The 10,589-nt window shown below is 38.4% G+C and overlaps 1 protein-coding gene across 4 annotated transcripts; it reads left to right on the top strand.

The window, feature by feature from the left end:
- Window positions 1-1,924: 1,924 nt before the first annotated feature.
- LOC146684700 (uncharacterized) lies at window positions 1,925-9,512 on the top strand. Of its 4 annotated transcripts, XM_085443916.1 has the most exons (5): window positions 1,925-1,988; window positions 4,812-5,872; window positions 5,955-6,110; window positions 7,133-7,225; window positions 8,234-9,511. In XM_085443916.1, exons 2-5 carry the CDS (start codon window positions 4,841-4,843, stop codon window positions 8,549-8,551), a joined length of 1,599 nt encoding a protein of 532 aa, XP_085300042.1. In that variant the 5' UTR covers window positions 1,925-1,988; window positions 4,812-4,840; the 3' UTR covers window positions 8,552-9,511. The 4 variants fall into 4 exon arrangements, with proteins under 4 accessions (XP_085300042.1, XP_085300043.1, XP_085300040.1 ...); XM_085443917.1 differs by lacking the exon at window positions 7,133-7,225 and having other exon boundaries at window positions 8,234-9,512; XM_085443914.1 differs by lacking the exons at window positions 7,133-7,225; window positions 8,234-9,511 and adding an exon at window positions 6,552-7,117.
- Window positions 9,513-10,589: the final 1,077 nt, after the last annotated feature.

Here is a 10,589-nt window from a genome sequence, read left to right on the forward strand (position 1 = left end):
CACAGCTAGGGTGAGTATAAACTTTATTACTCAAATCCACCTAATGCCAGCTGAAAGGAGAGTTTATCTAGAAAGCCTTGACTTTGTGTTTAGTGTTGAAAGAGGTGCGTCCGTTGAAAGCTGATCATCTATATATATCTATATACAGAGTTGCAGAGTTGTCAGCTGCAGATACATAATGATAAAGTGTTATAAGTGAGTGTGTTCCAGAAGGTAATTGCATCTTTATTTAATAAAGTGTGATTGGTAGAGATTGATAACAGCCAGACATAGCTGGGCAATTAATATCCTGATTGAGTGGCCATGGAGAGGGCTATCAGAGTGCTGTTATTGCTGCAGTCTCCAGCTGGCTCCAAAGTTTAAGGGAAATAAATGACTTCAGTGATTAACATCACATTGATGCTCTTTTCTCAGAGAACAAAATGAATTGTCAGTCTTTGCACTTTGGCAATGGGCAATATCCAAGTTACTACACTATCTAGTTTGCCACAGGTTGAAACCATCACACACATATTCACTACTCCTTGCCGTATTCACATACATGCTCTTATCTATGCATAGCTGATATACCATATAATGATAAAGTAGCACTAAAAGTAAAGTGACATATTGTTTATTTATTCAGAGTGTTTGGGGTGGAAAACCAACAGAAATAAACTTGGATCAAATTAGAATCCAATCAAATTCAAAGAAAATTGAAAAAGCACCAATTTTATATGAACATAAAAACTAAATTAGAAAAACACACACACACACACACACACACACACACACACACACACACACACACACACACACAATATGTATTCCAGTGTATTCTGTGATTTGATCAAACCCAGTAGTCTGACTTTGGCCATACTTCATGGTGTCACAATAAAGCCAACAACTGCAAAGCATTTCTGAATATTTTTCCTGTCACTCATATACACTCAAAAAAATGAACTCAGCCTATCTCTGCTTTTACTAAAGTAGATTTTGTTGTTTGTTCTTAATAAACTCGATTTTGCAAAAATCCTTAAAGTGTTTGTGCAAATTTAATGAAATGTTGTTACTTTTTGTTGTTACACAAAGTCATTGAACTGTGTCAACGTAACATTGTTGAGTAAATTCACAGGTTTGTCCCTCTGCACATACTGCTGCGTGCAGAGCCCGCCTAAATAAGGGCCAATGCGCATGCGCACCACCCTCTTTCTCAAGCTTGCTATTTCTTCGCCATGTGGACTGGTTCAGCCGCATTTTTGTCCAAAAATCAGGTAAGAAGTCATTTTTCTTGTAAAGCCCGTCTACATATATATGTTCACACGTCAGTTAATGTCGCAAGTGCTACTAAGAAAAGAGTACAGGCAGGGTTTTGCCCGGTAAAGGTTTGCTAACGTGGACTTGCTGCACGTGAGTTTCCAAATGATTTTGGAGGGGACTCCATTGCAATAGCAAAGCTCTGTTTTCAGCCCAAATGTAGTGTAGCGCTAGCGTCGGTACGCGTCGGTACAGGCAGCGCATTCGGTCCGGCACGCACTTTCGCGCCAAGTTTATACTCGGACGCCTGACTGCGTTGCACTTTAGCCAACAACAGTGGAGAAGCGCTCCTCGCTAGCAGACAGGTTAGGGTGTATTTTCTGTCTAATATTTCAGCTTACGTTTTGATGTAGCTTGCAGAAAGCATTTAGTAAGCTGGTGTAAGATGAACTGCATTAATGTTGTACAATGTCCATGGGATTTCTCACTCGACTTTTAATGTCAGATTACACACACATTTACACAATATGCAGTGGTGATGATGTAGATCAATAAATTCATTGTTGTAGCATACAATATTAAAAATAAAACTGATTAATATGAAACATTAACAATGTGCAAATTATTTAGTTTTTTCAGGGACAGTGTAATGAAAATGTCTTTTGTGCTTCTCCCCCAGATACGTTGATGTGGCAGTGCAAATTGTGCAAAAAAGTGGTGTCATCACGAGCTCTGTTATTAAAACACTACAGGTTAGTTCATAGTAGACAGCAGTATCCATGTGCCTATTCTGATTGTGTCTGTGTTTTCAAAACATGGAATGCTCTACATAGCCACTTAAGCAGATCACATACCCAAAGAACTCTAGACAAGTCTGTGAGTTTGGCAACATTTAACTGCCATTTGTGTTCCTGCTGCAACATAGCTTCGGAGCAGGAGTATTTTTCTCACATTAACAACCATCTAAAATGTAACGAGACTGTGCATTGCATGTTTGAGGGTTGTTCTTTCAAAACAAATATCTATGGTACATTCAAGTCTCATCGAAATAGGAAACACAATCCTTATACCTTAAAAGACTTTAAAATCGGTATTGCTAACACTATTGTAGGCCAAACATCAGCTGATGACAGTACAGACACTATTGTAGAAGAGGACATAAGTGCAAATATTGATCACGATACAACTACAAGTGAGACTGAAGATTTGGCAAATGTAATAGAACTTAATTTTGCATCTCTTTTACTTAAGTTGGAAAACTATTTTCATGTTCCCAGCATAGCAATTGACGAGTTGCTTTCAGAATTGCACTACCTGATAAGCTGTGCATCAGTGCCTTTGACAAATCAAGTAATTGTAGACATACTCAAGAATCATAACCTTTGTCTAGACCAGCCTGTTATTGAAGAACTGACAAAGGCAGTTTCTTTTAACCCTTTGTTAAAAGCCATAGAAAAGGACGGCACACTTGCCACTGCCTTCAAACGCAGACAGTATTACAGAAAACATTTTGAAGTAATTGATCCAATTGAATACATTCTCGACTCCCAAAGCAAGAGGACCTTTCAGTATATTCCTATTCTAAAATCATTACAGCAGATATTTAAACAAGAAAACATACTGAACAAATTTGTCACTAGCCACAATCAGAATCCTTTTGTAAATAAGGAAAAGTATACATCATATAAAGATGGTCTACATTTTCAAAATAATGAGTTTTTCTCAGGCGGTGAACTAAGAATCTCTATTTGTCTTTATGTTGATGATTTCGAAATTTGCAATCCATTGGGGACATCACGGAAAAAGCATAAACTTTGCTCAGTTTACTGGATTTTAGGTAACTTGCCACCAGGTAGTCATTCATCCCTCTCTTCTATTTATTTGGCTCTCTTGTGCAAAAGTGAGGACCTTAGGACCTTTGGCTATTCAAAAATATTTGAGCCACTTTTGCAAGACCTTGTCATTTTAGAGCAGCAGGGAGTGTTCATTGACAATTTAGGGGTCAACTTTAAAGGCACTGTCCAATATGTAGTGGCAGACAGCCTCGGAGCTCATGGATTGGCCGGTTTTGTGGAAAGTTTTTCTGGAGATTACTTTTGCAGGTTTTGTACTGCTACACGCTCAGAAATTGAATCAAAAGCTACAAATAGTGACTTTTCTCTGAGAACTGAGGAGCTCCATCGTGTACACATAGCAACTGCACGTGAGACAGGGGTAGCTTGTTGTGGTGTGAAAAGCTCGTGTGTCTTAGCAGACAGTCTGTCTTTCTTCAAGGTCACTACAGGATTCCCCCCTGATCTTGCACATGACCTTTTTGAAGGTATTGTGCCTTTTGAGATAGCTGAGTGCCTTCGAATACTAATAGGCAAGAAGTACATCACTTTTGAAAATCTAAATAGACTTGTTCAGTCATTTCCCTACAAAGGAGGGGATCAGACTAATCGCCCTCAGAAATTGCCTCACAATTTTCTTAGTAAAAAAACTGTTGGTGGCAATGCACATGAAAATTGGTGTTTACTAAGACTTCTGCCACTTATTATTGGACAACACATACCTGAAAACGAACCAGCTTGGGAACTTCTACTAGATTTGAAGGATATTGTTGAGCTTGTTGTGTGTCCTGTTCATAACAGTGACTCAGTTGCATACCTGGAGAGTAAGATTTTAGACCACCATCAAAGGTACAAAGAAGTATGCCCAGATAGAAGACCATTGCCAAAACATCACTTTCTGGCTCATTATCCCTCAATAATTCGCCATTTTGGTCCACTTGCCTTATTATGGACAATCAGATTCGAGGCAAAGCACACATTTTTTTAAAAAGTTGCTAGACACACAAACTGCTTCAAAAACATAACCCTGTCTTTGTCAACCAAACACCAGCTCATGATTGGCCATTACATGCATTCATCAGGCTGTAGCAAAGCCACTTTTGAGGTTTCACGAGTCTCGGCAGTCCCAGTAGAACTTCTCAAACGTGAAATTGCACATTGTCTTGCTGAAAAGTACCCTGACACAGCTGTAGTTAGCCTTGCCCAGAGTGTGTCTGTTGCAGGCATCTACTACAGGAAGGGCATGTTAATAGTACATGGATCACTGGGGGGTCTGCCAGAGTTTGCTGAAATCCTGCAGATGTGTATTTTGGCAGATTCGTTGGTGTTTATAGTAAAAAAACTGAGCTCGTGGTACACTGAACACTATGGATCCTTCAAAATTGACCCATCTCCAAAGGAAATTTCTCTTGTTGCACATGAGGATCTGGTGGATTGTTATCCACTTTGTGACTACCAAGTCGGAGCTTCTCGCATGGTTACATTAAAGAGATACATACACTGTTCAGGTAATTTTAATGTCCATGTTGCCGATTTAATTTTTGTGCTGTATAGCAGTTCTTCTCAAAGTTTGGTTCTTAAAAATAGTTGGACCAGAACTTAAATCTACTCGGATATGTTTCAAGCCTTGTAAAAATACTAGAAAAAAAATTGTGCTGCAAAATTCTGAATACCACTAAAAAAATGTAACATGTACTGAAGTTTGGGAACCACCTGCTCATGTTCTTGCACTTATTTTTTTAGAGTAACAGTTGGAGATTGGGACATCAGAAATGACAGCCCCAACAAAGCTTCTGATAATCCTGGGGGAGAACAACGCACTCAAGTTAACCCTTCCTTTGGGGATACCAAAGAATGTTAACGAGCTCAAAGCGGAGATTGAAAATCAGTGCGGAGTTTCTGAACAGTTCAGATTGCAGTACATGGACACAGATTTTAATCAGTTCCTTAACATGACATCCACATTTGATCTAAAAGACATGGACAAAATAAAAGTGATTAAAACAGGTGTTCCAGAAACATCCACTGGTAGTAATGAAAGCAGTGTGTCCTCATTTAACTTGGGTAGCCCCTGCTCTGGCCACAACCCTGATTATGACACAGATATACTGTCATCGCCAGAATCCAGGTCATCAAGCTCCTCGAGCTCAGCAAACTCCACGCTGCGATCAGAAGCCTGGCCACTGGACTTTCGCATACCTGAGTTTAGCTTCGATGTAGAGCTGCAATTGACAAAAGGCAACCAGGAATTCCAAGCCAATGGAACACTTTTAACCCTAAAACCAAAGCTCAAGTCTGACATTTTAGAGAGCTTGTCTTCAGAAATTATGAAGTACAAAGCTTACCCTTCAGACAGCAATCTTAGTGATGTTTGCCAAGCTTTGGTTGTAAAGCATCCATGCTTGAAAGAGAAGGGTTCAGAAACTGGATTTTCTGCATGGAAGATCAGTTTGAAGTATAAAATGTCAAACTATCGTGGAAAACTGAAGAACTTAGGGTGTAGTGAGTTGGTCATCAATTCTCTCAAAAGAAGAGGGAACAGTAATGTGCATCCCAACCAAGTCAAGAAACCCAGGAGAGCAGAGGTGAATTTCTGCCCTGATTATCCAGCTGGAGAAACCCGAGAGAGTCAGGAAGAAGAAAGGTTGGTGCTGCTTTCAGAGTTCAAGAAGAAGAACAACAATGAAACCATCAAAGCAAAAATGGCCCAAACCTTTCCTCACCGGAGGCAAGAAATTCTTCAGGACATGCCCTTCGTAGCTGACTTTAAAAGCCGATGGCCAGCTCTTTTTTCTCCACGTGAGGTAACTGAATCAGTTGATCTGCAAATGCACTCCACATGCAATATTTTAAACCCATCACGCTAAACATTTGTTTATTTTACAGATAAATGCTGAATTCCAGCGCATCACTACGATCCCGCTAACATCCACATTTATGGCACAGCTGGACAACAACACAACCAAACTGACCAAAGTCTTCAGAAACAAGGGAGGAACATCTGGACGCAAGATCACAGAAATCATGGCTGCAATTGATGAGGTTTGGAATTAATTTTTTTCAATGCTTCATTCCCTCTTTTAATACATATGATTTTGTTGTCTCCTTCTATTGTAAGGTAAAGTTTAATGTTGGTATTATGGGATTGTTTATTCTTTGTCCTTTTCATGATAGTGTTGTCACAGTAATAAAGTTTTAAGTTGATTTGGATACTTTATAAAAAAAATTGCCAGAATTAAAAGCTGTTTTTACAGGACAGTAGCGTTTCCAAAACGGGATTTGCCGCGGCTCCCTGGGGAGAATTTTGGCATTTACAGTAGAAAAGCTGAAGCTAGAATAAACTGCCATCAGGCACCTTTCAAACCAAGACGGGATAAAGGGAGGTCTCTGAGCTTAGTACTACAACTGTTTTTTCATTTGTCCTTGCAAAACCTCCTGTTCAAGTCCTCCAAACACACCCACGTCACCCCGCTTCTCTTCCAGCGTCACTGGCTGCTGGTCAACTTCAAGGTTCATTTCAAGATCCTGGTTCTGGTCCTTAGGGCCTTACATGGACAAGCACCATCATACAATGGAGATCTTCTCAGTCCCAACACCCCCAGCAGGTCCCTGAGGTCCAGTGATCAAAGCCTGGTAGTGCACAACAGTCTAAAGACCAAAAGTGACAGATCATTGCTGCTGTGGCCCCCAAACTCTGGAACTCTCCTCCTAAGCCTTAGATCAGTGGACTCAGTGGTTTACTTTAAAAAAAAAATCCTCTGTTCAGGCTGGCTTTGGTGTGACCTCTTGTTCATCCTCTTCCTCACTGGATTCTTCATGCTGCTGTTTTTGGTCGGGTTTCTGTTTTTTTTGGGATCCTGTGGTTACCTTTTTTTGCTCGTCACATTTTTTCAAATGATAATGTTCCTTCTTTCCTTAATTTTTTTTTATTTTAAATTTTGTTGTTCTTCTGTAGTGTGTCATGGACTTTTTTTCTCAAAGCATTATATACATTTATTTTGCTGAAGTTAACTGAAAATGTCTTTAAAGTTCAGCTAAGTAAAATTTGCTTTTATGTTTTACAGAACGACACAGTTGCAATGAGAAGAGTGTGTACGCTGAAAGGACTTGCAGTCTACCTCAATGAAGATCCGAACAGCTTGATCAAAGAATATCAGGCAAGTAATCAAATAGAAACAATTTCCAGTAATAAAAATTTAACTGACGGTAATTTTTCCTCACACACATTCATTAGATTATAACAAAAAGTTAAAATTAGAACATTATTGGAGATATAAAAGCACAAGCTTATGCGGGAGTGACCCTTGCCATTACAGTTGGGGTGTAATGTGGGCTGAGTGTACTGTCTTTCTGCTTTGTTGTTCTGCCGTGTAATCTAGATGATGGACCAACACCTCTCATCTCGCTCTGAGCTGTCTACTGTTTTGCAGCTTAAAGGGATATTCCACCCCAAAGTGAAAATTGGTCTATTACCATATTACCCAGAGTAAGATAAGTGAGAAAAAATAATTTTGTAACCAGTGCAATAATTCTCCTGATCCGGCAGCAGTCTATTTGCTTTTGCCTAGCATTTAAAAAATGGAGTGAATGGGAACTATAAGCATTTTGGTTGCAAATGACTCTTTAATGGTACGAATTATTCCTGGTGAGCTCAATAATCATGTCGACTTTAAATGAAAAGTAATAAGTAACTTGAAGGATTTGGAGGAGTAGATTTAGACTTGGGAATACATTATGGTTACCACATACAACACTGTAAGCCGCCGCTGCATGGTGCATGGATATTCGAATATGTGTTTATTTATGGAAACCAGAGGCTTTTTCAACCACTGTTGTTGTATCCAAGTGCTATGCCATGGCGGGTTACAGGGTGCTTTGGCGTAACCGTAATGTAGGCCCAAGTCTAAATCGCCTCCTCCTGCAAATCCGTCGTGTTACTTTTTACTTTTCATTTGCAGTCGACATGATTATTGAGCTCACCAGGAACAATGGGTATAAGATCAGAAATGTACTGTGCTGGTTACAAAATGCTTTTTTCTCACTTATCTAACTCTTGGCAATTTATGGTAATAGACAAATTTCCACTTTGGGTGGAATATCCCTTTAATTGATATGAAACCCTGCAACTTGTATTATTATGTTTATTTACTTGTTAATTTTTTTAGGATGTGGACTTCCATGAGGCCGAAAGTGAAATGGAGAAGACGCTCATTGGCATCTACGTCATCAAACCAGAAGGAGAGCGTGACCTTGACCCGGCAGAAGACATTGGTATCATAATTGAGGGTGTCGCTGTGCTCAGAGATCTTCCTGATGTTGCCACTGCTGTTGTGTTGTTGTTCGGCCTGATCTACACTTTAAACATGAGCTACCCATCCAACCTCAGGTACACTTTTGAGTTTTTTCAGAAAGTACTGATGGGACTTGATGCTAAGAAGCTATCAAACAAAGTTCAAGTGCTCAGAAACAAACTCCTTGAATAAAGAGGAGGAAGCGGGAGGCCCTTATTGCTTAACTTAGTTTGAATGCTTTACGTTCAGGTATAGTTAAGTTGTTCATAAACACTTTTTTTCATTGTCAGTACTGTTTCTTGGGAACATTCACCAGTTTTAGAGAACAATAATGTTCATTTGCATTTTAGCAAAATACTGTTACTTAAAAAATTGGTGTTGCACTTCTTCTACTGCTACTTGACAACATACAGAAAATGACAGACATTTTAAAAAGTTCTAGCGGTTAGGCCGCTGTGATTTGATATTTCAAAGAATGTGACATTTGGCAGCTGTCTGCAACTTGGGATGTAACCATAACTTGAAAAACTGAGTAGCACTGTTTTACAGTACAGTTTTTGAACAAAACAGCCAATTTTCACTGTTTTAAATGAGTTTAGTTTGCTCTTTCATGCTTATCAGTGTTTGAAAATAATTCCTGAAACGTCCTGTAAAATGTAGGATTTTTTTTGATAATTTGGATGCTTTCTGGACCAGTTGAAAGACAAGTTGGTTAGCACTTCACTGATCTTTGAAGTAAAATATTGTTTTATGCACAAAGTATTTAGTTAAAGTTGTAACAAGTTGTCTGCATTGATTGCACTTTGTGTTAAGCTACGGCTCTACAGTCTTTTCGGTCTGTCAACAAGTATTTAATATGCACTGAATGTGCTTAGTAAAGACAGGACTTTGTTGGATCATTTTTTTAAATCATTTTAGTTTGACGACAAGTTGGTTAGCACTTTATACTGATCTACATTTTCTGCACAAAATATTCACTTGGAATTTGTAACAAGTTGCATTGATTGCACTTTGTGTTAAGCTGTTGTGCTTGGAAAAAAGTATTTTATATGCACTGAATGTGCTTATTAAAGGCAGGATTGTGTTTGATAATTTGGGTGCTGTCTTCATTTCTTCCTAAAAGATCTCCCTAAGATTTACTTAAAAATGTTATGTCAAGTGGTTCCACATAACTGCTTTTAGTAACTTTTAAGAAACTTTGCTATTTTGTATGGAAGTAACCAGTGTAAATGATTTATTTGTAATTGTATTGAATAGAAATTACTTAACAATTTTATATAATTCAAAAGTAACAAAGTTATGTAGCAGCTACATAACAGTTTTACAAAGATACTACCTAACCAGGTTATGTCCTTCTAAAGCAGAAAAGTTATGTACCAGCTAAGTAACAGTATTACAAAGAGATTGCCTAAACAAGTTATGTAGGCTTAAAGCAACAAAGATAAGTATCAGCTAAGCATTGCAATTAAGTTACATTTAGCCAATACACTTACGTAAATCTAACTTAACAGTATTGAGTTCAAACTAAGTAACAACATTTCTTAAAAGTTACTTAAAGCAGTTGTGTGGAACCACTTGACATAACTTTTTTAAGTAAATCTAATGTTTTATTTTTTTGAGTGTAGAAAAGAACAAGGGCTGACATATTCATGGCAAATAACAAATGGAGGTTTCCCTGACAACATCATGTGATTTCTAATCATTTTCTTTGAGGCTTTTAATGCAGTTAGGGATGTAACTGCAATCCAGGTACACAGTTTTCTTTGACATACCAGGTGTGACTCAATTGCAGTGTTTTCATTCATATTTAAAATAATTATTTTTGTCAGTTGTTGCCAATTTATCTCTTTTGTGTTGACAAAAAGACTCCAAGTGCAGTTTTGAAAGTGTGTATGCGTCATCCTGTTTGCAGCCTGTTGCAGTTGCTTCTGCTATTTTTTTAAGCAATTCTTGATTTTTTTCCCCTCTATTCTTAACTTTTAAGTCTCTCCCTCTTGAATATGCTGGTTGAGAGCTTTTGCCTTTTTCTTTATTTGGGGAATATTTCGTTTCTTTTTCTTTTGGGAAAACTGCATACCATTTGCATTATTTATTCCAGAGGTCAGCTGATCAGGTCCCACACTCTTTTTAGCACTCACCGATGTGAGTGGCACACTTTTGGCACCCAGGCTGAGCTACCTGATAGCTGTGTGGTAGCCTATGTCACCATCCTTAGGCTTATGCTTTACCA

Source organism: Copadichromis virginalis, linkage group LG20 (genome assembly GCF_057382275.1).
Source record: "Copadichromis virginalis isolate Kocher_CV1m ecotype Utaka linkage group LG20, C_Virginalis_male_GT1.1, whole genome shotgun sequence".
Lineage (NCBI taxonomy): Eukaryota > Metazoa > Chordata > Actinopteri > Cichliformes > Cichlidae > Copadichromis > Copadichromis virginalis.

What these genes read in the sequence shown, in the direction of transcription:
- LOC146684700 (XM_085443914.1), top strand. Translation starts at nt 4,841, where the DNA reads ATGACAGCCCCAACAAAGCTTCTGATAATCCTGGGGGAGAACAACGCA. An exon ending in CTCTTTTTTCTCCACGTGAG is followed by an intron (nt 5,873 to 5,954) that starts GTAACTGAATCA and finishes TTTATTTTACAG; the next exon opens with ATAAATGCTGAATTCCAGCG. An exon ending in TCATGGCTGCAATTGATGAG is followed by an intron (nt 6,111 to 6,551) that starts GTTTGGAATTAA and finishes CTTCTCTTCCAG; the next exon opens with CGTCACTGGCTGCTGGTCAA.